Below are 21,969 nucleotides of genomic sequence, written 5' to 3' on the forward strand. Positions count from 1 at the left end.
GGGGGGGAGGTGCTAAAGCCGGGCGACATGGACTAAAAGTCCTATCGTGATAAATGTAACTATTTTAATAAAAAGCAAATGGTTTAATGGTTAGTTACTTTACATTAGCTAAGCGCTAATAAGTACGTCTTCTATAAGATAAGAGCGTCTGCTGAATGACGCTCCAGACAATTTCACAGTGCCAAGAAAACTGAGATGGTAGCCTGTGATTCAAAAAGTAAGCTATTTCATCCAGGAAATGCATGATTTATATGCAACCTGTCAAAAGGATCCAGAATGATCATATTTATTTTGGCCTCTTCAGACAATTTGTGCATCTTTGTGCATATTGGCCTCTAGGCTATATTAGTCACCACCTGAGGAAGTGGGACTCAAAACACTTAGCTAGATTAATAACTGTAGGTATGATATTGTTGCTAGGTAACCATGTAGGCTAATTGATTAATATATCAGTAAATGTAATGTCCTACAAAGACTTTCCAGCTCACTTGATGTGGGCCTATTGACTGCAAACGGTGCGCTCCGCGAGAAGGGTGTAATTTCGGTCCGCAGTTCGGGGCGGTCCTGCATCTGCACCCTTCTTTTGTATTTCTATTGGTCCATTTTTAAGCTAGGACTCTGATACACAGGCGGGAGGCGGGGGTGAGCCAGTTCAGTAGGGGGCGGTAATGCACCATAACGTTGGATGCCAACCGCCGATAAACCCCACCTTCGCCCTCTCTTTCTCGCAGGTCTGTTAACGACGTTGAGGGCAGGTGTTCGGCAGGCGGTGTGCTAGCTAGCTAGGAGTGGATTCCGGTAGACAGAATGCGAGAGGCGGTGGTGACACTGGTTGGTAGCCAGCTAGCTAGGACACCGGTACACAGTTTCCTTCGCCCTCGAAAAACTCATCATACTTTTTATTTCCCTTTTGATCCACATTTTAATCGCATATACAGTCAGGCGAAATCCAGAATATCAAGTGTCCCACAAGCATGACGATCAAGGCTAACCTACTATATGAAGTGGTTATTTATGTGTTCATGCCACATTTAAAAAGGTAATACATTTTTACTGTTAAATTACATGTCTTTACACATAGGAGGTCCCGTGAAGTAAAAAAATAAGTGCCCCCCTATGGAAATCAAATGCCTGTCCAACTGACTCGTCCTGGCGCTGGCCCTGAGGGACAGGCAGAGACTTTCATAGCAGGTATCAATATAATGCATAGGCTATAGTACTGCTGACCAATTCATGGTTTTAGAACAATCCACACGAATGTTGTAAAGCAAAATCATTGAAAATGTATGCTAAATAATTTTCGGTTTATCGTCCCAGCTCTAGCGCGCACACACACACTGATGCCAGCTGGAATGGCTCTCCTCCGTCAGATTTAAGGCAATCAGGAAGAATAACCAAATATCACCGACTGCTCAGTCCAGCATCATATATATATATATATATATACTGTACCATTATACACCACAAAATCTGCTTCTATACTGGTGCACTATATAGGGAATAGGATGCCATTTCAGATTGTGCACTAGATAGGGAATAAGGTGCCATGTGTCTGTAGAAGTGGACTAGATAGGGAATAAGGTGCCATTTTAGTGGCCCTGTATCAGTGTTTAGCTCCACCTCTTGGCCCTTGCAGGGGTAGCTCTGGTCCAGGGTGTTTTTCGGCTACTCTCTCACTATAGGAAGACAATAGAGAGCCGAACGACACCCTGGACCAGAGCTACTACAGGGGATATGGACTGGTACTCGAGATCTGTTGATTTAACTGATACATTTTCTTTGTAAATTTGAGCGTGAGAACAATAAAATAAAAAACTTTTTTTTTTCTAAATAGTGTGTCTGCTGGAACGCTTTGGTGGAGATTTGTTGACTAATATATGAAACTACGTCTTGATTCTTTCATACATTACATTTCTAAAATGTCCCCTTGTTGTTTTGTCAAACCAAACTCAGTCAGAAAGAGACCATACTCTGTCAGACATTCAGTAACCAACATGGAACCAACATGGAATGCTGTAATGGAAATGTTTTGACTCAAACAAAATTCAGTTTTTTTTTTTATAGTATCTTTATTGATGCTTCAATTCATATAGCATGTGGTCAATATTCTCTTTACATGGGAATAGAAAAAAAACTCATAACTCAATCCATCAGAAGTTGTAAAGTAGGGAAGTAAAAATGTCATAAATATGCGATTGGGGTAAAGCAAGGATCCTGCTTTCCAGAGTTCAAAATTATTCAAAACAAACGTCCTAATCCTCAGGTAAAAAAGTTTAACCATATACAGCAAAGCACCGCATCTCATAGAAAGAGGACAGATCTTCAATTGGTTTTGGTCGACTAATCTTAAAAAAGGTTTAAGGTGATAGGGGAGGAGAGGACACGGTAACAAATGTGCTTGTATGAAATGACTCCTTCTGCACTCGCACGCCATCAGGCAAATTATGTTTACAGGGGTGGAATCCCAAAATAAATGTAGCTAGTTTTCTAGAGAAAACAACAAAAGGGGGTGTGGCTGCCGCGAGGAAACTGGTGCATCCTCTGTCGAAATCTGTAATGGAGGAGGAGAGCAGCCTCCTTTGTTCTCCTAACGACTTGACACTGTCCTCGACCACTTATTGGTTTCCGGGTCACGGAGGAGTCGCGGAGAGGAAGGTCTTTTGCCCAATTGGGAATCTCCCTATGTACTGGGAATCTCCCTATGTACTGTATCTCAATACTCCTTGAAGCATCCTTCCCTCTGCTCTGCACCCTGAAGACAGTGGACTGTATTCTGGCTTGCTCTCTCTCACATGTCCAGTCCTGCTTGCTCTCTCCCCCTCTCACCTGTCCAGTCCTGCTTGCTCTCCCTCACTCTCACCTGTCCAGTCCTGCTTGCTCTCCCTCACTCTCACCTGTCCAGTCCTGCTTGCTCTCCCTCACTCACCTGTCCAGTCCTGCTTGCTCTCCCTCACTCACCTGTCCAGTCCTGCTTGCTCTCCCTCACTCACCTGTCCAGTCCTGCTTGCTTTCCCTCACTCTCACCTGTCCAGTCATGCTTGCTCTCCGAGTAGAGACTGAAGGCCCGGATTCAAGCTGTGGCACGTTGTAGAGTGCTCAACAATGCACCTTTTAAAGGCAATGTCCCTACATCTGCTCAGATTGCATTCACAGGAAAGGCTGCAGATGTCGGCTCAATCAGGAATTACGTACAGCGCACTTCATATTGAATTCTGGCCTAGGCTTCTCTAATGCAGAGTTTCCCTAATGGTTCTGGGAAGATTTTTCTTGACAAAAAAAATGGTTCTCTATAGGTGACTAGGAGGATCACATCACTACAAACTAGAGTACTGAATCAGGTTATCACTGATTGGACAGGAGACAGGAAGCGTTTTGGAAAGGAAGTGGAGTAGCAAGTCCAGTAGTGCATTCCAAATGGCACCCTATTCCCTATATAGTGTGCTACTTTTCACCGGGGCCCATAGAGCTCTGGCCAAAGTAGTGCCTTATATAGGGAATAGGGTGCCATTTGGGACAGCCAGTACGTTGCTACCCTTCTAGTCTCTTATGATTTGGTCCGTTCTCTCCTCAGTATAACTGAGACTCCTCCTCCCCCAGTGGGACTCAGGAACACGGAACCCCTCCCGTGATACGGGTTCCACCACCAGTTCTAGAAGACCCGGAGGTTCCGGAACCGCCAGCTCAGTCACCCGGAACAAGGGGGAGTAGGCTCGGCCAATCAGGGCCAGCCTGCCAGATGGGATCCGGGGATCCGGACCCCTCAGCCGGCGCCAGTACACCAGGAAGTGGCGTACAAGCTGGGCCGGGTAGCGCCAGCGCAGGGTGGCGTTGAGGTGAAGTTTATCAGCGCCCCTCAGCCACACCACATCATAGACACACACACTCTGGACTGGGAGGGGAGGAACGGAGAGGGACTCAGCATCCAGGATCTAGGGGGGGGGGGGGGACAAAAGAGGGGTAGAGACAGAAAGACAGACTGCTTATAAGAAACACGGATACACAAATCAGTCACTTATAAATTATTGAGATGTACAAACAGTTGCAACACTTATACTAAATAAAAATGGGGGGAGTGGTGTAAAGCTCGCCGCCATTGGACTCTGGAGCAGTGGAAACGCGTTCTCTGGAGTGATGAATCACGCTTCACCATCTGGCAGTCCGACGGGCGAATCTGGGTTTGGCGGAAGCCAGGAGAACGCTACCTGCCCCAATGCATAGTGCTAACTGTAAAGTTTGGTGGAGGAGGAATAATGGTCTGGGTCTGTTTTTCATGGTTTGGGCTAGGCCCCTTAGTTCCAGTGAAGGGAAATCTTAACGCTACGGCATACAATGACATTCTAGACGATTCTGTGCTTCCAACTTTGTGGCAACAATTTGGGGAAGCCCCTTTCCTGTTTCAGCATGACAATGCCCCCGTGCACAAAGCGAGGTCCATACAGAAATGGTCTGTCGATCGGTGTGGAAGAACTTGACTGGCCTGCACAGAGCCCTGACCTCAACCCCCATCGAACACCTTTGGGATGAATTGGAACGCCGACTGCGAGCCAGGCCTAATCGCCCAACATCAGTGCCTGACCTCACTAATGCTCTTGTGGCTGAATGGAAGCAAGTCCCTGCAGCAATGTTTCATCATCTAGTGGAAAGCCTTCCCAGAAGAGTGGAGGCTGTTATAGCAGCAAAGGGGGGGGACCAACTCAATATTAATGTCCATGATTTTGGAATGAGATGTTTGACGAGCAGGTGTCCACATACTTTTGGTCATGTAGTGTTTCTTGACAGGGCTGTATCATATAATTTGATAACATCAGTGCATTTGTTACGATAATAATCCATATAAAGTACAGTAATTTGTTAAATTAGAGGCACTTGTGAAAGTGAAACCATTATTAAAACACTATAGATGACTGAGATAATGGGAAATTCAACGAGAGATAATTGATCTTGCTCTGTTTGAGGATCTAGTGCATCTTTAGAGACAGGTGGCACTTTTTTGCAGAAAGTACAGATTGGCTCATCAGATATCGTTTCCCAAAACCAATCTTATAGGATCTTTGAGAGGATTTAAGACCTACTTTAGAAAAGGCACACAAGTGCTATCCACCCTTGGGTTTTTGGTAATGGCACTTTTCAGCGGGAGCTTGCCGATCGGCATCTCCCAGCCCTCGATGAGACGACGTTTTGGATGCAATCATCAGCAAAACAAACAGGTTGAAGTCAAGAGGGGTTTCTTTGCCATCAGGGTTCCCAAATACGAACAGAGAACTAGACCACATTGCCATGAAAGCACCATTCCAAAACGAGTTCCAACTACTGTATGTGAACAGAAAAGGCTTCCACTCTTAATGAGCAGGTGATAGGTCATGTGATGATCAAAAGATGCTGCTGAATGTGGTGGCCAGGCGGAACTCACGACTCGTTCATTCTGCAGAACAACAGTGTTGGCCAACACGCTTACAGGTGGGAGCTGTTGAGGATGTATGGCTTACTGGTGAGTGTTGCCTAGCTACTCATTTGAAGTATATTTGCCATCGCTAAAGCAACTTGAATTGTCCTAATGGTCCTCTCTTTGTAGCTATGTTTTCATTTTTACTGGTCAAAACACAACTGGGCGAGCCCAATAAAACCTTTTCGTTGTACTCAACCTCTGACACTTGGCACCTCTATTTCAGTCTCTGGTTGTGTCGTAATATTTCATGGTATGGCGTTGTATATTCTCCATGGGCTTTAAAGGGATTATTTTTGACCATAGGAGCGTTTTGAAATGCGAATAGCCAAGGTAACGCACGAGCACTGAGGCTGATAACAATTGGTATTTATCAACGGTTATCTCCTACCGGTGTGCTATGACGCTCATTGGATTGTTTGATAAATCAACACTTTTCCTATGCGTACGAACATTCTAAATTCCCTTCATAAGTAGCATTTTAGAATAGTTCCTACGCAATATTGATAAATGAGGCCCCAGGTCTAAGAGTCTGGGACAGATATGATTCTGTTGACGGGTAATTCTGTGGTAAGGTCTCTCTCTTTCTCTCACCATAATCTCTCCGACCCGGCATTTGAAGGGTGTGTCCTGATCTCCGCCATCACGCTGCACGTTCACACACACATCCCTCAGAGCACAGTCCTGCAGCTCCAACTGGGAACACCTGCACACACCCGTTATTACTACAGTATTACTAGGTTATATCAGACACCCGTTATTACTACAGTATTACTAGGTTATATCAGACACATGTTATTACTACAGTATTACTAGGTTATATCAGACACCCGTTATTACTACAGTATTACTAGGTTATATCAGACACCCGTTATTACTACAGTATTACTAGGTTATATCAGACACCCGTTATTACTACAGTATTACTAGGTTATATCAGACACCCGTTATTACTACAGTATTACTAGGTTATATCAGACACCCGTTATTACTACAGTATTACTAGGTTATATCAGACACCCGTTATTACTACAGTATTACTAGGTTATATCAGACACCCGTTATTACTACAGTATTACTAGGTTATATCAGACACCCGTTATTACTACAGTATTACTAGGTTATATCAGACACATGTTATTACTACAGTATTACTAGGTTATATCAGACACATGTTATTACTACAGTATTACTAGGTTATATCAGACACCCGTTATTACTACAGTATTACTAGGTTATATCAGACACCCGTTATTACTACAGTATTACTAGGTTATATCAGACACACGTTATTACTACAGTATTACTAGGTTATCAGACACCTGTTATTACTACAGTATTACTAGGTTATATCAGACACCCGTTATTACTACAGTATTACTAGGTTATATCAGACACCCGTAATTACTACAGTATTACTAGGTTATATCAGACATTCCTCAGAGCACAGTCCTGCAGCTCCAACTGGGAACACACACACTTTTGACCACACACACACACCACACACACCACCCCCAACACACACACACCAGAGGTCTTCTTACCTGACAGTCCATCCGTCTGGGTTCCACTGTCCACAGCTCTGAGAGAACTGTCTCACCAACGGGTGGTCCTCCGTTAAAGCAGCAGGCTCAACACTGCTGGCTACAAACACACACACACACATCAATAATAATAATACAACACATTACAACTCCTGTGTGTGTGTGTGTGTAGCCAGCAGTGTTGTGTGATATGACTGACTCACTAGGTATATCCTGAACACCACTGTGTGTGCAGAGTGTAGCGTCAGTAGTCTTTAACACCAGAGAGACAGTGACTCCAGGAGACGGCTTATAGATCAGAGACACAAAGACCCTGGAGGATAGAGGTACCTGGAGAGAAAATATCCTGGGAGGGGAGAGGGAGAGAGAGAGAATGGCCATAGCATTTGAGTCCTCAAAGCTGTAAGAGGAATATACTAGCCGTCATGAACACACACACACACACTCCCCTACCTGGCGCAGACTTTGGTCAGCATGGAGGGTATGAGTCCCTCTATGAGCAGTGAGCTGCCCCCGCTCCAGGCATCTTCAGGGCAGCCCTGGGTCCTCAGCCAGCCCTCCCCCTCCAGGGTCTCTCTGTAGTATAGGGGTTGCAGCTCCTGGGCATCCAGGTTGAACCAGCTACGATCCACCTCACGCTACACAACCCAGCAGACAGACACACAGGACAGGTCAGAGGGTAGCTACACAACCCAGCAGACAGACACACAGGACAGGTCAGAGGGTAGCTACAGGACAGGTCAGAGGGTAGCTACAGGACAGGTCAGAGGGTAGCTACAGGACACACACAGGACAGGTCAGAGGGTAGCTACAGGACAGGGCAGAGGGTAGCTACAGGACAGGGCAGAGGGTAGCTACAGGACAGGGCAGAGGGTAGCTACCGGACAGGGCAGAGGGTAGCTACAGGACACAAACAGGACAGGTCAGAGGGTAGCTACAGGACACAAACAGGACAGGTCAGAGGGTAGCTACAGGACACAAACAGGACAGGTCAGAGGGTAGCTACAGGACACAAACAGGACAGGTCAGAGGGTAGCTACAGGACACAAACAGGACAGGTCAGAGGGTAGCTACAGGACACAAACAGGACAGGTCAGAGGGTAGCTACAGGACACAAACAGGACAGGTCAGAGGGTAGCTACAGGACAGGTCAGAGGGTAGCTACAGGACACAAACAGGACAGGTCAGAGGGTAGCTACAGGACACAAACAGGACAGGTCAGAGGGTAGCTACAGGACACAAACAGGAGAAAAACCCATTCAATTATACATTTTGCAGTGCAATGCATTCCGAAGAAGACCCAGATCATTGTTGTTACTAGTACAGTCGTGGTCAAAAGTTTTGAGAATGACACAAATACTAATTTTCACAAAGTCTGCTGCCTCAGTTTTGATGATGGCAATTTGCATATACTCCAGAATGTCATGAAGCGTGATCAGAAGAATTGCAATTAATTGCAAAGTCCCTCTTTGCCATGAAAATGAACTTAATCAACAAAATCCATGGTTACCTGCAAGGAAACACGTGCCGTCATCATTGCTTTGCACAAAAAGGGCTTCACAGGCAAGGATATTGCTGCTAGTAAGATTGCACCTAAATCAACCATTTATCAGATCATCAAGAACTTCAAGGAGAGAGGTTCAATTGTTGTGAAGAAGGTGTCAGGGCGCCCAAAAAGTCCAGCAAGTGCCAGAACTGTCTCCTAAAGTTGATTCAGCTGCGGGATCGGGGCACCACCAGTGCAGAGCTTGCTCAGGAATGGCAGCAGGCAGGTGTGAGGCATCTGCATGCACAGTGAGGCGAAGACTTTTGGAGGATTGCCTGGTGTCAAGAAGGGCAGCAAAGAAGCCACTTCTCTCTAGGAAAAACATCAGGGATAGACTGATATTCTGCAAAAGGTACAGGGATTGGACTGCTGAGGACTGGGGTAAAGTCATTTTCTCTGATGAATCCCCTTTCCGATTGTTTGGGGCATCCGGAAAACACCTTGTCCGGAGAAGACAAGGTGAGCGCTACCATCAGTCCTGTGTCATGCCAACAGTAAAGCATCCTGAGACCATTAATGTGTGGGGTTGCTTCTCAGCCAAGGGACTGGGCTCACTCACAATTTTGACTAAGAACACAGCCATGAATAAAGAATGGTACCAACACATCCTCCGAGAGCAACCATCCAAGAACAGTTTGGTGACGACCAATGCCTTTTCCAGCATGATGGAGCACCTTGCCATAAGGCAAAAGTGATAACTAAGTGGCTCGGGGAACAAAAAATCGAAATTGTTGGTCCATGGCCAGGAAACTCCCCAGACCTTAATCCCATTGAGAACTTGTGGTCAATCCTCAAGAGGTGGGTGGACAAACAAAAACCCACAAATTCTGACAAACTCCAAGCATTGATTATGCAAGAATGGGCTGCCATCAGTCAGGATGTGGCCCAGAAGTTAATTTACAGAATGCCAGGGCGGATTGCAGAGGTCTTGAAAAAGATGGGTAAACACTGCAAATATTGACTCTTTGTATAAACTTAATGTAATTGTCAATAAAAGCCTTTGACACTTATGGAATGCTTGTAATTATACTTCAGTATACCATAGTTACATCTGACAAAAATATCTCATAACACTGAAGCAGCGAACTTTGAAGACCAATACTTGTGTCATTCTCAAAACTTTTGACCACGACTGTAGTGTGGCGGTCATGGAATTTTGGATGACAATTCATGACAATTTTGGATGACAGCCAAATGACTGCTGTCTACGTAACAACAAAACATTTTTAGGGACTCACATTGTCTCCCTACCTCCTCTCCTAAATGACTGTGCTGCCATAGGTGTCCCCATTCAAGTCAATTATGGCATAATGGGTGGACTGGCAGCCATTACGAGTGTACCCATAGGAGCAAAGCAGGAAGTAAAAGCAGGAAGTGTACCCATCAATATGTGCTGTGATTTGTTGATTCAAATCAACTGACATCACAAAAAATACATTCCATTGCATGAGCCACATCAGTTAGCAGCATTTGAATTAAAGTTCTACATTATCATGGAAAGTATTGCATCACAATAACCAGGCAGCCAAGGCGGGGGCAATTTTATGAATATTCATTCGCTACGTTTGCTAGACTCAGGAGGTCATGGGGACATAGGCTTCAGCCAGGAGCAAGCAGGTTAGATATGATTCCACCCCATGGGCAACAACGACTGGCTACTAGTTTGTTTTCAGCCAAATATGTTCTCATGGCTAGTTTATCCAGTCACCACCACATTTAGAAGGATAGCTACTGACTGAAATGTAGCTAGCATTCTGGCTCACACTGGACATGCAGTAGCCAACTACTTAGTTAGCTAGCTAATTGTGGATGCCAAAATACACAGCTCTCTAGACTTGGGAACTCACGGGCATACAGGCTACCTAGAAATGATTCCACCACAAGCAACAATAACTGGCGACTAGGTCATTTTCAGACAAATATTTTCTGCTTAGTTTATCCACTGACAAGCCCATTTAGGAGGATAGGTAATTACTTTAAATGTAGCTAGCTTGATCACTGACCAGACCAGGCAGTAGCCACTAACTAATCGTGGACTCATTACCTACAATATTCTTTGATAGGTTTCGGTTAACTTGCTCATATCAAGCAACACATACAGACCGTTTGTGGAAAGGTAAAAATAACAATTAGTGGGGTCTTTTTTTTAAAATGATCGGACAGTGAAACTAAAATAGATTGGTAGCTAGCTGATGAGGCTTTCATTTATTTCCCAATTAATTTGGTGATCAAGCTGAAGCTGGGTTTGACAAGTCATTCGGTCGGTGCTAACTGCTCATGCCGGTGGCGCTAACTAGCCAAACAGACGGCTCTGTAGAGCATCTGTGTGACGTCACACACTCAATAAGGCTCAACCAAATCACCCGACGGGTTCTATGTCGACACTCATGAATAGTCATGACATTTCGTGAACCCATGAGTTTACCCGTCAAATTGCCAACGTCAGAGGTTCCAAGCCCATTCTATTCATTGTTTGCTACAACACTTTGCAGATTTCAGCAAGGGGCAACAAAGTTTCATCACGTTGTCAAGAGTCCATGTTATCGCAGAAAACACACTCGACCTCACGAATGCCCGGTCGTCACATCTTCAGTCACGCTTCTTCAACGGTTACGACGGTTATTTTATTTTCACGACGGTCTTCATCCGTAACCGTTGGTTACACGGTAATTGTGCCTGCCCTAGTTGTTACCCAAATGGTGGGTAGACTTGGGACCCCATAGTGGGTTATGGTCATGCTACTGGGCCTTGGCTTAAGAGACTATTTTGGAGGGTCACATGAAAGTTCAATAGGCTTAAGGTGGGACAGTGTTTTAGGAACTAGGGATGTAGACCTGGAGAAAGGGGATAGGAGGATTTGATAATAGGTGCTGCTGTCTCTCTATAGAGTCTGTGCTCTCTCTCTCACACACTCTCTCTCTCACTCACACTCACTCTCTCACAGTCTCTCTCACAGTCTCTCTCTCTCTCCTCGTACCTGTCCCTTCCAGTAGAGGCTGGTCCCAGCACCCTGGCAGAAGGAGGAGATGAAAGGGAGGGGCGACGAGGGCCGGTGGACATACAGGAAGTCAGACAGGAGAGACCAGAACCTGCACACAGGAAACAGGATGTGACATTGTAGGATATGACATAGGAGGGTCACTTTCGACTGTGGCTATGCTACGTGTGGTATGAGTGAGCGCTTTATAAGATAGAAAATATTGTCTATTTTATTGTCTTATTCGACAGGGTCCAGGGAACATGTATAACAAACACTGCACCAGATTGTTGCTACATACCTTATTATCATCTGCAGTCCTTAGATAGATAGCATCACTTTATATTTCCCAAAGGCACTAAAGGTGTGGCGTTCGATATAAAATCACACAAAATCCCCAAAACAACCACAGCACTACATTACACAGTAGAAGTTAATCTCACTTGTCCTGTTCCTTCCTGAAGTCAGTCTTGTCTGGGATGGTCTCGTACACCCAGCCTGGAGCAAAGATGGCCGTTGAGAAGTCATGTTTACGAATCAGCTCCAGAGCCTGAAGGGGGGGGGGAAGAGAGACAGATACAGAGAGAGCAACTTTTCTGAGTCTAATGTTTACTGTTCATTTCACTTTTGTTTACTATCTACTTCACTTGCTTTGGCAATGTTAACATACGTTTCCCATGCTAATAAAGCCGAGAGAGAGAGAGAGAGAGAGAGAGAGAGAGAGAGAGAGAGAGAGAGAGAGAGAGAGAGAGAGAGAGAGAGAGAGAGAGAGAGAGAGAGAGAGAGAGAGAGAGAGAGAGAGAGAGAGAGAGAGAGAGAGAGAGAGAGAGAGAGAGAGAGAGAGAGAGATCTATATTGTTACACACACCACCATAATAAACCACTTCTATATGAAGACACACACACATACCTGTGACTAAGCACTGACACACACCCCACCATCTCCAGACCCTCCCCCTCCTACCCTCCCCCCACTCCCCTCCCAGTTCTAACCTTATTAGTCTCCAGCTTCCCTCCCACCACCTCTCCCCTGGCGAACACGTCCACCCCAACAAAGATGTCCGCCAGACGGCCCTGAGCAGCTGAGTAGACCTTCATTTTCTCCAGGCTCTGCTCTGTCCAGTTATAGTTGGTGAAGATACCATCACACGCTGAGAAAAACACTCTGAGAGAAAGGGGGAGGGAGGGAGGGAGGGACAGAGAGAGAGAGATGTATAAAAAGTCACCTTATCTTCCCTATCCACATTCTCTCCTCCCTCTCCCCCTCTTCTCTCCTCCCTCCCTCCCTCTCCCCCCTCTTCTCTCCTCCCTCCCTCCCTCCCTCTCCCCTCCTCTCCTCCCTCCCTCTCCCCCTCTTCTCTCCTCCCTCCCTCTCCCTCCCTCTTCTCTCCTCCCTCCCTCTCCCCCCCCTCTCTCTCCCCCCTCCCTCCCTCTCCCCCCTCTTCTCTCCCCCCTCCCCTCCCTCTCCCCCCCTCCCCCTCTTCTCTCCCTCCCTCTTCTATTCTCTCCTCCCTCCCTCCCCCTCCCCCCTCCCTCCTCTTCTCTCCTCCCTCCCTCCCTCTTCTATTCTCTCCTCCCTCATCTTCTCTCCTCCCTCTTCTATTCTCTCCTCCCTCATCTTCTCTCCTCCCTCCCTCCCCCTCTTCTCTCCTCCCTCCCTCTTCTCTCCTCCCTCCCTCTTATCTCCTCTCCCTCCCTCTTCTCTCCTCCCCCCTCCCCCCTCCTCTTCTCTCCTCCCTCCCTCCCTCTTCTATTCTCTCCTCCCTCCCTCCCTCATCTTCTCTCCTCCCTCCCTCCCCCTCTTCTCTCCTCCCTCCCTCCCTCCCCCTCTCTCTCCTCCCTCCCCCTCCCCTCTTCTCTCCTCCCTCCCTCTTCTCTCCTCCCCCCTCTGCTCTCCTCCCTCCCCTCTTCTCTCCCCCCTCCCTCCCTCCCCTCTTCTCTCCCCCCTCCCTCCCTCTCCCCCCTCTTCTCTCCCCCCTCTTCTCTCCTCCCTCACCCCCCCCTCTTCTCTCCCTCCCTCTTCTATTCTCTCCTCCCTCCCTCCCCCTCCCCCCTCCTCTTCTCTCCTCCCTCCCTCCCTCTTCTATTCTCTCCTCCCTCCCTCCCTCATCTTCTCTCCTCCCTCCCTCCCCCCCTCTTCTCTCCTCCCTCCCTCCCCCTCTTCTCTCCTCCCTCCCTCCCCCCTCTTCTCTCTTCTCTCCTCCCTCCCTCTTCTCTCCTCTCCCTCCCTCTTCTCTCCTCCCCCCTCCCCCCTCCTCTTCTCTCCTCCCTCCCTCCCTCATCTTCTCTCCTCCCTCCCTCTCCTCCCTCCCCCTCTTCTCTCCTCCCTCCCTCTTCTCTCCTCCCTCCCTCCCTCTTCTCTCCTCCCTCCCTCCCTCTTCTATTCTCTCCTCCCTCCCTCCCTCTCCACCCTCTTCTCTCCTCCCTCCCTCCCTCCCCCCTCTTCTCTCCTCCCTCCCTCCCCCTCTTCTCTCCTCCCTCCCTCCCCCCTCTTCTCTCCTCCCTCCCTCCCCCCTCTTCTCTCCTCCCTCCACCTACCTGTTGGATGGGTTGAGTTCATTCTGCCATTTGAGCTGTCCGTTCTCCAGGACAGAGTCATACCAGAGGACCATACTACCAGGGACTCTCTCATGCATCTGGTCAGTCAGGTAACGTAGAAACAGAGGAGTGTTCTTCACAGCAGTCTCCTATTACACGGGAGGAGATGGAGGGTAGAGTACATACATGTTATCAATCATCAATGTGTCTCCCAAATGGCACCCTGTCCCCTAGTGCACTACTTTAGACCAGGGCCCATAGGGCTGCACTATGGTCAATGTGTTCATAGCACAGCAGTAGACGTCAGTATAATTAAGCAATAAGGCCTGAGGGGGTGTGGTATATGGCCAATATACCACGGCTCAGGGCTGTTCTTATGCACAACGCAACGTGGAGTGGCTGGATACAGTCATTAGCCGTGGTATATTGGCCATATACCACAAACCCCCGAGGAGCCTTATTGCTGTTACCAACGTAATCAGAGCAGTAAAAATAAATGTTTTGTCATACCTGTGGTATACGGTCTGATATACCACAGTTGTCAGCCAATCAGCATTCAGGGCTCGAACCACCCAGTTTATAATATAGAATAGCAAATAACAGAGGACTATATGCCTAAAGGAGACATTCTGGGTCCAGCACACCGTGCAGACAACTGATAAGCTAATTATTGCTGTATCGGCCATATTGCTTAAACCTGTACACTCCTTTCAGAAGTAAACAAGTGCCTGCAGGTGTAGAGGTGTAAAGACTATGGATGCGTCCCAAATGGCACCGTATTCCCTATATAGTGCACTACTTATAGGGAATAGAGTGGAAATATAGTGCCATTTCTCGACGCACCCAATAACAAACTGTTTAGTGAAACCAACGTGTCTATAGCATAGCAACAGACAAGAGTTTAGTATTGAATAACAAACTGTTAAAAGTTATAAAACTCACACTGAGAGGGTTCTCGATGTTGACGAGCCAACCATCGAAGCCGTAGCAGTGGGCTATCTGAACCAGCCTATCAGCTACGGCCCTGTAAGACTCCTCCTCTTTCAGGAAGACCTCGCACATCTTCCCCCCGTCCGTCCACTCAGTGATGAAGGTGCCTGGAGAACAAGCCAATCACAGCCGTCGATCAGTCAATGTGGAACTCAAACAGACCAATCAGCAGTGTGACTTTGAGGCCAGCCAACCATAATGTCAGATCGGCCCTATCAGTACTGTAGCAGGCAAATGTTCCAACCGTTTCAGATTAATGCAATACATAGAATATGTTGTTATCTGTTTCATACAGAAGGCTAGTGTACTCGCTCATGTGCATTATGTAAACTATTAGAATTTAATCTGTTAGGTTCAACCCCTTATATACTGTACATCTTGCTGTATATGACCCGAGTGAGACAGTCACTCCAACACACACACACACACACAGTCACGTACACAGTGAGAGGTGAAAACCACAGACTAAAGCCCGAAGGTCACAAACAATCAAGGTTTTAAAAGTGAAACCAAACCTCTCGACTCCCTGAGGAAGTAGAGCAACGGCTCTCCAACACAGTAGGCCTGTAGATAAGAGGTCCTCTGAGTGAAGGCAGAGAACATACTAGTGGAAACCAGTAGTGTACAATAAAGTGCTGCATTTACCCCTTTCACACTGTTGGGCCGACCAGAATGAACCTAACTGTGCTGACTTGAATATTTTCAGCATGGTCCACTACACATTACCAGGCCCACTTAGGCCCTACAGGTTGGTTTGGACTCGGTTCGGCTCAGTAGCAGTGGCGGCTGGCCGATAGAGGGCGCTAGGGCGCCGCCCCCTTAAATACAATTATTTAAAAAAATAAAATAAAAAATAAATAAAAATAATAATAATAATAATAAAAACATCAGTATGTCAATATTTGTGTGTTTGAAATATGGAATGCACACAGTAATATGTGTAAGATATGATAGAAAATCATATTCGCAACCTTTCCTCTGCCTGTCAAACGCCTCGTCAGCTCTGGGCGATACAGAAAGTGCCCCGAGGAGGCGGGTCTACGTAGCAGTTAAGCCAATTGCTAATTTAAGATATGAATGTATGACATAAAATGTAGCCAATCAGCGATCTTAAATCGAATCCAAGGAGGGCGATTATTTTATCGCCCCAAGCTCGCCCCTGATAAAATAAGGACCGGGCTCCAGTGGCGCCATTTTTACTAGACGACAATGGCGAGCGCAACGTTACTCCTCCAAGACCCAACCCTAACTCGGTGAAATCTCTCCTCCAAGATCCGTTTGAGAGGAGAACTTTGTCAGAGAAAGTTCGGGTGAAAGAGCTGGGCCCAGATCAACCTGACCTCTCAATCAGACAGCAGGCTAGCGAGAAAGGGAAGCAGTATATGCGCGGCTTCTCCCGTAGCTGGTACACCAGGAAGGCTTGGCTAGCTGGGTGCACTGATGCTAATGCTTTATTTTGCTTTCCGTGCTTGCTTTTTAAAACGACGGGGTCAGATTCAGCATGGACAGGTACCGGAGTGAGGGATATGAAGCACCTGTCAGAGAAGGTAAAGAAACATGAGAACACCAGGGCACACATGGACAACTCTGTAAAGCTAGCTGTATTAGGAAGGGGTGAACATTGCTACGCAGCTGGATGACGGCCACAGGATTGCGGTGAGGAAACACAATGAGGAGGTGGATAAAAACAGGCACATTCTATCCAAAATTATCGATTGTGTGAAGTTCTGTGGGGCTTTTGAGTTGGCCTTGCGTGGGCACGAGGAGACTGACTCCTCGGACAACCCCGGCATTTTCCGGGGCTTAGTGGATTTTGTTGCCTCCCTCGACAGTGTGCTGGAGGAGCACCTGAAGACAGCTACCGTTTTTAAGGGCACGTCAAAGACGATACAGAACGAGCTGTTGGACTGTATGCTGTCAGTGCTTAAGGATTACATCCTGGAGGAAGTAAAGAGTGCTGATTTTATCGCCATTCAAGCTGACGAGACGACTGACGTTTCCACCCACTGCCAGTTGGTGCTTGTGATACGCTACATCGATGCTAAAAGTAACGTCCAAGAGCGTTTTTTTCGAGTTCATTTTGATCGAGAACGCAACCGCCGACACCATCGCTACAGCGCTGCTGGAGAGGCTCAGCACCATACTCTCACATGGACAAAAGGCCAAACTTATTGCCCAGGCTTACGACGGAGCAAGTGTGATGAGGGGAGCCACCGGCGGAGTGCAGCGTAAAATAGTGGATGTGTACGAAAATGCGCACTACGTCCCACTGCTATGCACATCAGCTGAACCTCATCATGCAGCAGGCTACTTCACGCATCCCCAGGATCGGCACTTTCTTTCCGACCTTGCAGGATTTTCTGCTTTCTTCTCCAGGTCTCCCAAGCGAACCACCGTGCTTGACGAAGTGGTTGCGCATAGACTCCCAGAGCCTCTACAACACGGTGGAACTTCCACAGTCGCGCTGTAAACACTGTGTACGAGTACAGGGATGACCTCCTAACGTGTTTCCAGACCATCAGAGACTCTGGGAACTTTGATGCCCCGACTGTCAGAGAGGCGGGGGGCTTTGTGAGGATGCTCGAAGACGAGGCTTTCTGTTTTTTTCCTGGCACTGTTCCACAAGATCATGCCAAATGTGGACATGCTTTTCAGCCAGCTGCAGAAGAGGAACATCGACCCTGTCTTCATTAAAGCACTTGTCCAGAGGTTCACAGACAGCATGCTAACAATCAGGTAAATAACTATATTTACTATTGGCTGATAAAGATGTTGTTAGAAAGATGAATAGTTCACTTACAACAGTTTAAAAGCCTAAATGTGTCTGGTCATCAAAGTGAGTGATTATCATAGAGCCGTCACAATTATATTTGTTTTAGTATTTTAAAAGGAAAGAGAAGACACAATCAGACGTTGATAATAATGCAGGAAAGTACTACACAGTTTGTAATAATTATTCAGGTGTCCACCAGGTCAATTTCTAGAAGAGGCCTAGTTGTTATTGAAGATTAACTTTATTGCTAAGTGCACAGCAGAACAAAATGATGTTGCATCCCTCTCACAAATGTAATAGAAAAAGGCTTTAAAACGTAATAACATCAGTTAATTATGTACATCACAGGTTAAAAGCAGTTACTAGACATAGTTTGTGTGTATATACACACACTATCTGTCTGTCTGTCTGTCTATATATATATATATATATATATATATATATATATATATATATATATATATAAAAGTCACTGGTTGTGTGTTGAGGGGGAATTACAGTGAGTTAAGAAGTCTGATTGCAAGTTATCAAATTAAACTTTATTTTTTGGACCCAGGGCCTCAATTCCCTCTTTGTGTGGGGACAGCGCATCTGACGAGCAGCAACAGCCCATCAAGCGACGGAGGATGCTGGGACCAGGAGAACAACAGAGGTTGGCTATAGAGGTAAGTTGTGATGTAATTGTCAGTGTTTCCCCCTAGAACTTTTTTTCAGGCCTGGTAGTATGTAGCCAAAACCCTGAACAATCAGCACCTTGGTAATCATATACTTGAGTTGGACATAGGCATGTGTCAGTCAGGATCACTTGCATCAAAATAGCTTAATTGCAAATTAAAGCTGATTATGTATCTTTTACAGGTATGTGATACCATCCTGAGTCATGCCAAAGAGAGGTTCTCCTTCACCCAGCACCTCATCAGCGCAACACTATTGCACGGAGAGTTGTTCCCACAACACAGTGTGAAGTTCCCCGATACAGCGCTTGAAACAACCGTGGAGGCGTACCCCATGTTGAACAAGGCCAAGCTCAAAACCGAACTGTCCCTCATCTATGAGAACAGTGAGTTCAAGGCTTGTAGTGGTGCAGTGCCCCTGTACCAGTTCTTCATGGAGAACAACCTTCAGAGCACTTTCACAGAGACTGCCAGCCTCCTCAAGATCCTCATCACCACACCCATGACAACTGCTGAGTCAGAAAGGTGCTTCTCTACACTGAAAAGGATCAAGACCTTCCTGAGAAACAGCATGACACAGGATCGCCTGAACGCTCTGGCCATGCTCTCCATGGAGAAGAAACTTGTCAGGGACATTCCTGACTTTAATCAAAGGGTCATTGAGAGGTTTGCCACTCAGAAGGACAGACGGGCAAAATTCCTGTACAAATAAGATGACAGACACACACACACAGAGCAGCTCTGGCCGCATGTTTCTTTGTATATAGTTGACCTTAGCATAAAAAATCCAGTTATATATGGTACTCTAGAAAGTCTTAATAGTGTCTTTGCTAATATTACTGTATATATGTTGTTTTGTATCAATTAATTGTTGCAGTTCTGGAGCACATTAACAATTAGTCACATTTAGTATGATCATAAAATACTGTATGCTATTCTTCCAGTCAAAGGTTTGAGTTCATCCACTTGATATCCATTTCTATATTATACATCCTTTTATACAGTGTAAGATTTCCTATAAACTTTATAATAATTTCATGTTATTGTCCACTTTCCACTCTGTTCTGACAGCATGCCTGTTGCGTTGCCTGTTTACTACCAATGGTGAAAAGTTCACTTTAAATGCAAATGAAAGGCTTGGGTTTGTGTAATATGTTTTTGTGTAAGAATGCCTCAACTTTTTAATATTGGCATTAAATAATTACTGAATGTTTCACTGAGCACTGCTGTCCTGCAGTTTGTGTTAAAATATATTGCGATGGTTACAGGAAAAAAAAAAGTATGGCACAGCCCCACCGAGAATATTTTTCACCAGCCGCCACTGCTCAGTAGTGTGAAAAGGGTATTATTGAATCCCAATAATCTCTGCTTTCTCCCAAAGTGTGCTCTTATTCACTTTCCTTCATGGATTTGACAGGAAATGACTGTTATAAGAAACTCCCTCTCTAGCCCATGTCTACACCAATCCAATGTTTTTACATTTTTGTGGGGAGTAGTGAACAAGTGCACACTTCAGGAGGAAGGAAGGATTATTGGGACATGCCCCTTGAGTCTCACCCAGGACGATGACTCCGTGTCTGTGAGCAGCGTTGGTCCAGACGGCGGGGGGGATGGTCACCATGTTGTGGCTGAAGTAGTTAAACACATCAATGTACTGCCAGTGGTAGAACACATAGGGAGCATCTGACTCTGCCCCCTGCAGAAACCTGGGGAGAGAGGTCAGGGGTTAAAGGTAAGAGGTCAGTGGTAGAGGGAATTTAGTTATACGACTTAGCAAACACTTTTATCCAAAGTGACTTCCAACACAATGAGTACATTGTTATGTGAGAATTTAGTAATAGCCTATCATAGAAAAGAGTAATGAGTGTACAAACAAAGTTTACTTGTTATGACACTATGACGACAACAGAGGTTCATTGCTCACAGGTGAGAGTTCAGAGGTGAGAGGTCAACCTACCTGTCATCCAGGTATCCGCCCATCATGTCGTGACTCACCAGAGTCCGGCGCGGCGTGCTGGCCAGAGAAGGCTCCCGATCGGCCAGGGGCACCGTCGCCACGTTGAAGGGGTTGGCCTCGCTGCGTTTCCACGACAACAGCTCCTCCAGGGACTGAAGGCCGGAGCTGATTGGCTCAGTGGTATCCGGGTCGTAATGCTTAGCTGTAAGGGTAAGACACAGATTGGTCCGTTCTTTGTGCTTTAGGTAACATTGTTAGTTTTCACTGAATATGGGCTCCCGAGTGGCGCAGCGGTCTAAGGCACTGCATCTCAGTGCTTGAAGCGTCACTACAGACCCTCTGGTTCGATTCCAGGCTGTATCACCACCGGCCGTGATTGGGAGTCCCATAGGGCGGCGCACAATTGGCTGGTGTAAGCCGTCATTGTAAATAAGAATTTGTTCTTAACTGACTTGCCTAGTTAAATAAAGGTACAATTAAATATGGTTAAATACTGTGTCTTCAGGTCTGCCTGGAGACCAAACAACTGGGTGGGCTGAATGAACAGGGCCAGCAACACTAGAACCAGAGTGTTAGAACTATTTCATCATTCATTGTCCTGTTATTTCCTAAGGATGAAAACCCTTCTGAAATCCAGAGGCTCTGTACCGTTATACAGTCTATTCTCTGTACCAACCTGGCAGAGATGAGGCTCCATACTTGATGACTTCATGAACACTTCTCAACTCAACTGGCTGATCCAAGCAAGACTCCAAACTGGTGAAATAGGAATGACAAATACATTTAGAATGTACAGTACCATACATAGACCATGTGTGAAGCCAAGCATGGATTTGAAATACAGTACTGTATTCCTTTTGATAATTGTATTTATCATTGCATTTGATTGATCAAATCATTGCATTTATTCTAGCTGCTGTAAAAAGTGGGTTTGGTGCTCTGTGAACTTAAAACAACCCTACTTATCAGCAGCCCCGTGCAGCCCAGAGCGAGGCCTACACAACCTGCGAAGTGACAGCTGTCAAAAAAGTTACCCGCTGCTTTCCGTTTTTAACAACTTGCTCCCGATCTGATCCTCTTCTTCTTCTCTCTTTCTCCTCCACAAAGACCCATCCTCCTTATGCTCAGTAGGCAATGCACCGTCCATGGTGAGAAATATGAATTAGAAGTCTATGAATAAATGGAAGACATAAACAGGTATCAATGGCAGAATTTTGCGTTCCTCCGGTTCGGGACAGAGCGCAAAATAAACATTTCCTTGTTTACGGCGATTGGCTGCAGTTCTGGTGACGTTCAACCGTGTGCTTCGGCGGACGAATGATAGCTGAGATGCGGCGTTCACGTAGAATGTGTTTTTTGACGGCGTCTGTCAGGCGTCGTGTTGTTGGACAGAAAACCCGGCATGGCTCTTGGCTCTGGTGGAGTTTTGACCTCATACCGGCCACTAGATGGCAATATAAAACCACTTGTCAGGCTGAATTGCCAGTGATTCAGAAGGTAACGTAAACACTGAATGTACAAAACATT

The 21,969-nt window shown here is 46.3% G+C and overlaps 1 protein-coding gene across 1 annotated transcript; it reads right to left on the reverse strand.

The window, feature by feature from the left end:
* Nucleotides 1–1,937: 1,937 nt before the first annotated feature.
* Nucleotides 1,938–21,719, reverse strand: LOC121551174 (cytosolic endo-beta-N-acetylglucosaminidase). Its single transcript, XM_041863719.2, has 14 exons — nt 21,477–21,719; nt 21,119–21,198; nt 20,443–20,644; nt 20,043–20,191; nt 14,991–15,145; nt 14,049–14,197; nt 12,504–12,675; nt 11,954–12,060; nt 11,511–11,622; nt 7,441–7,625; nt 7,191–7,333; nt 6,988–7,087; nt 6,038–6,149; nt 1,938–3,929 (listed from the first exon to the last, which is right to left on the reverse strand). The coding sequence occupies exons 1-14, from the start codon at nt 21,587–21,589 to the stop codon at nt 3,537–3,539; spliced, it is 2,172 nt and encodes a 723-aa protein (XP_041719653.2). The 5' UTR covers nt 21,590–21,719; the 3' UTR covers nt 1,938–3,536.
* Nucleotides 21,720–21,969: the final 250 nt, after the last annotated feature.

This window comes from Coregonus clupeaformis, chromosome 35, assembly GCF_020615455.1.
Source record: "Coregonus clupeaformis isolate EN_2021a chromosome 35, ASM2061545v1, whole genome shotgun sequence".
NCBI classification, from domain to species: domain Eukaryota; kingdom Metazoa; phylum Chordata; class Actinopteri; order Salmoniformes; family Salmonidae; genus Coregonus; species Coregonus clupeaformis.

Coding starts and splice junctions, on each gene's coding strand:
- LOC121551174 (XM_041863719.2), bottom strand. CDS start 21,589: ATGGACGGTGCATTGCCTACTGAGCATAAGGAGGATGGGTCTTTGTGG. Junction 20,192..20,442: donor GGCGGATACCTGGATGACAG/GTAGGTTGACCT, acceptor CTCTCTCCCCAG/GTTTCTGCAGGGGGCAGAGT. Junction 3,930..6,037: donor GCCGGGTCGGAGAGATTATG/GTGAGAGAAAGA, acceptor CCCCCCCCCTAG/ATCCTGGATGCTGAGTCCCT.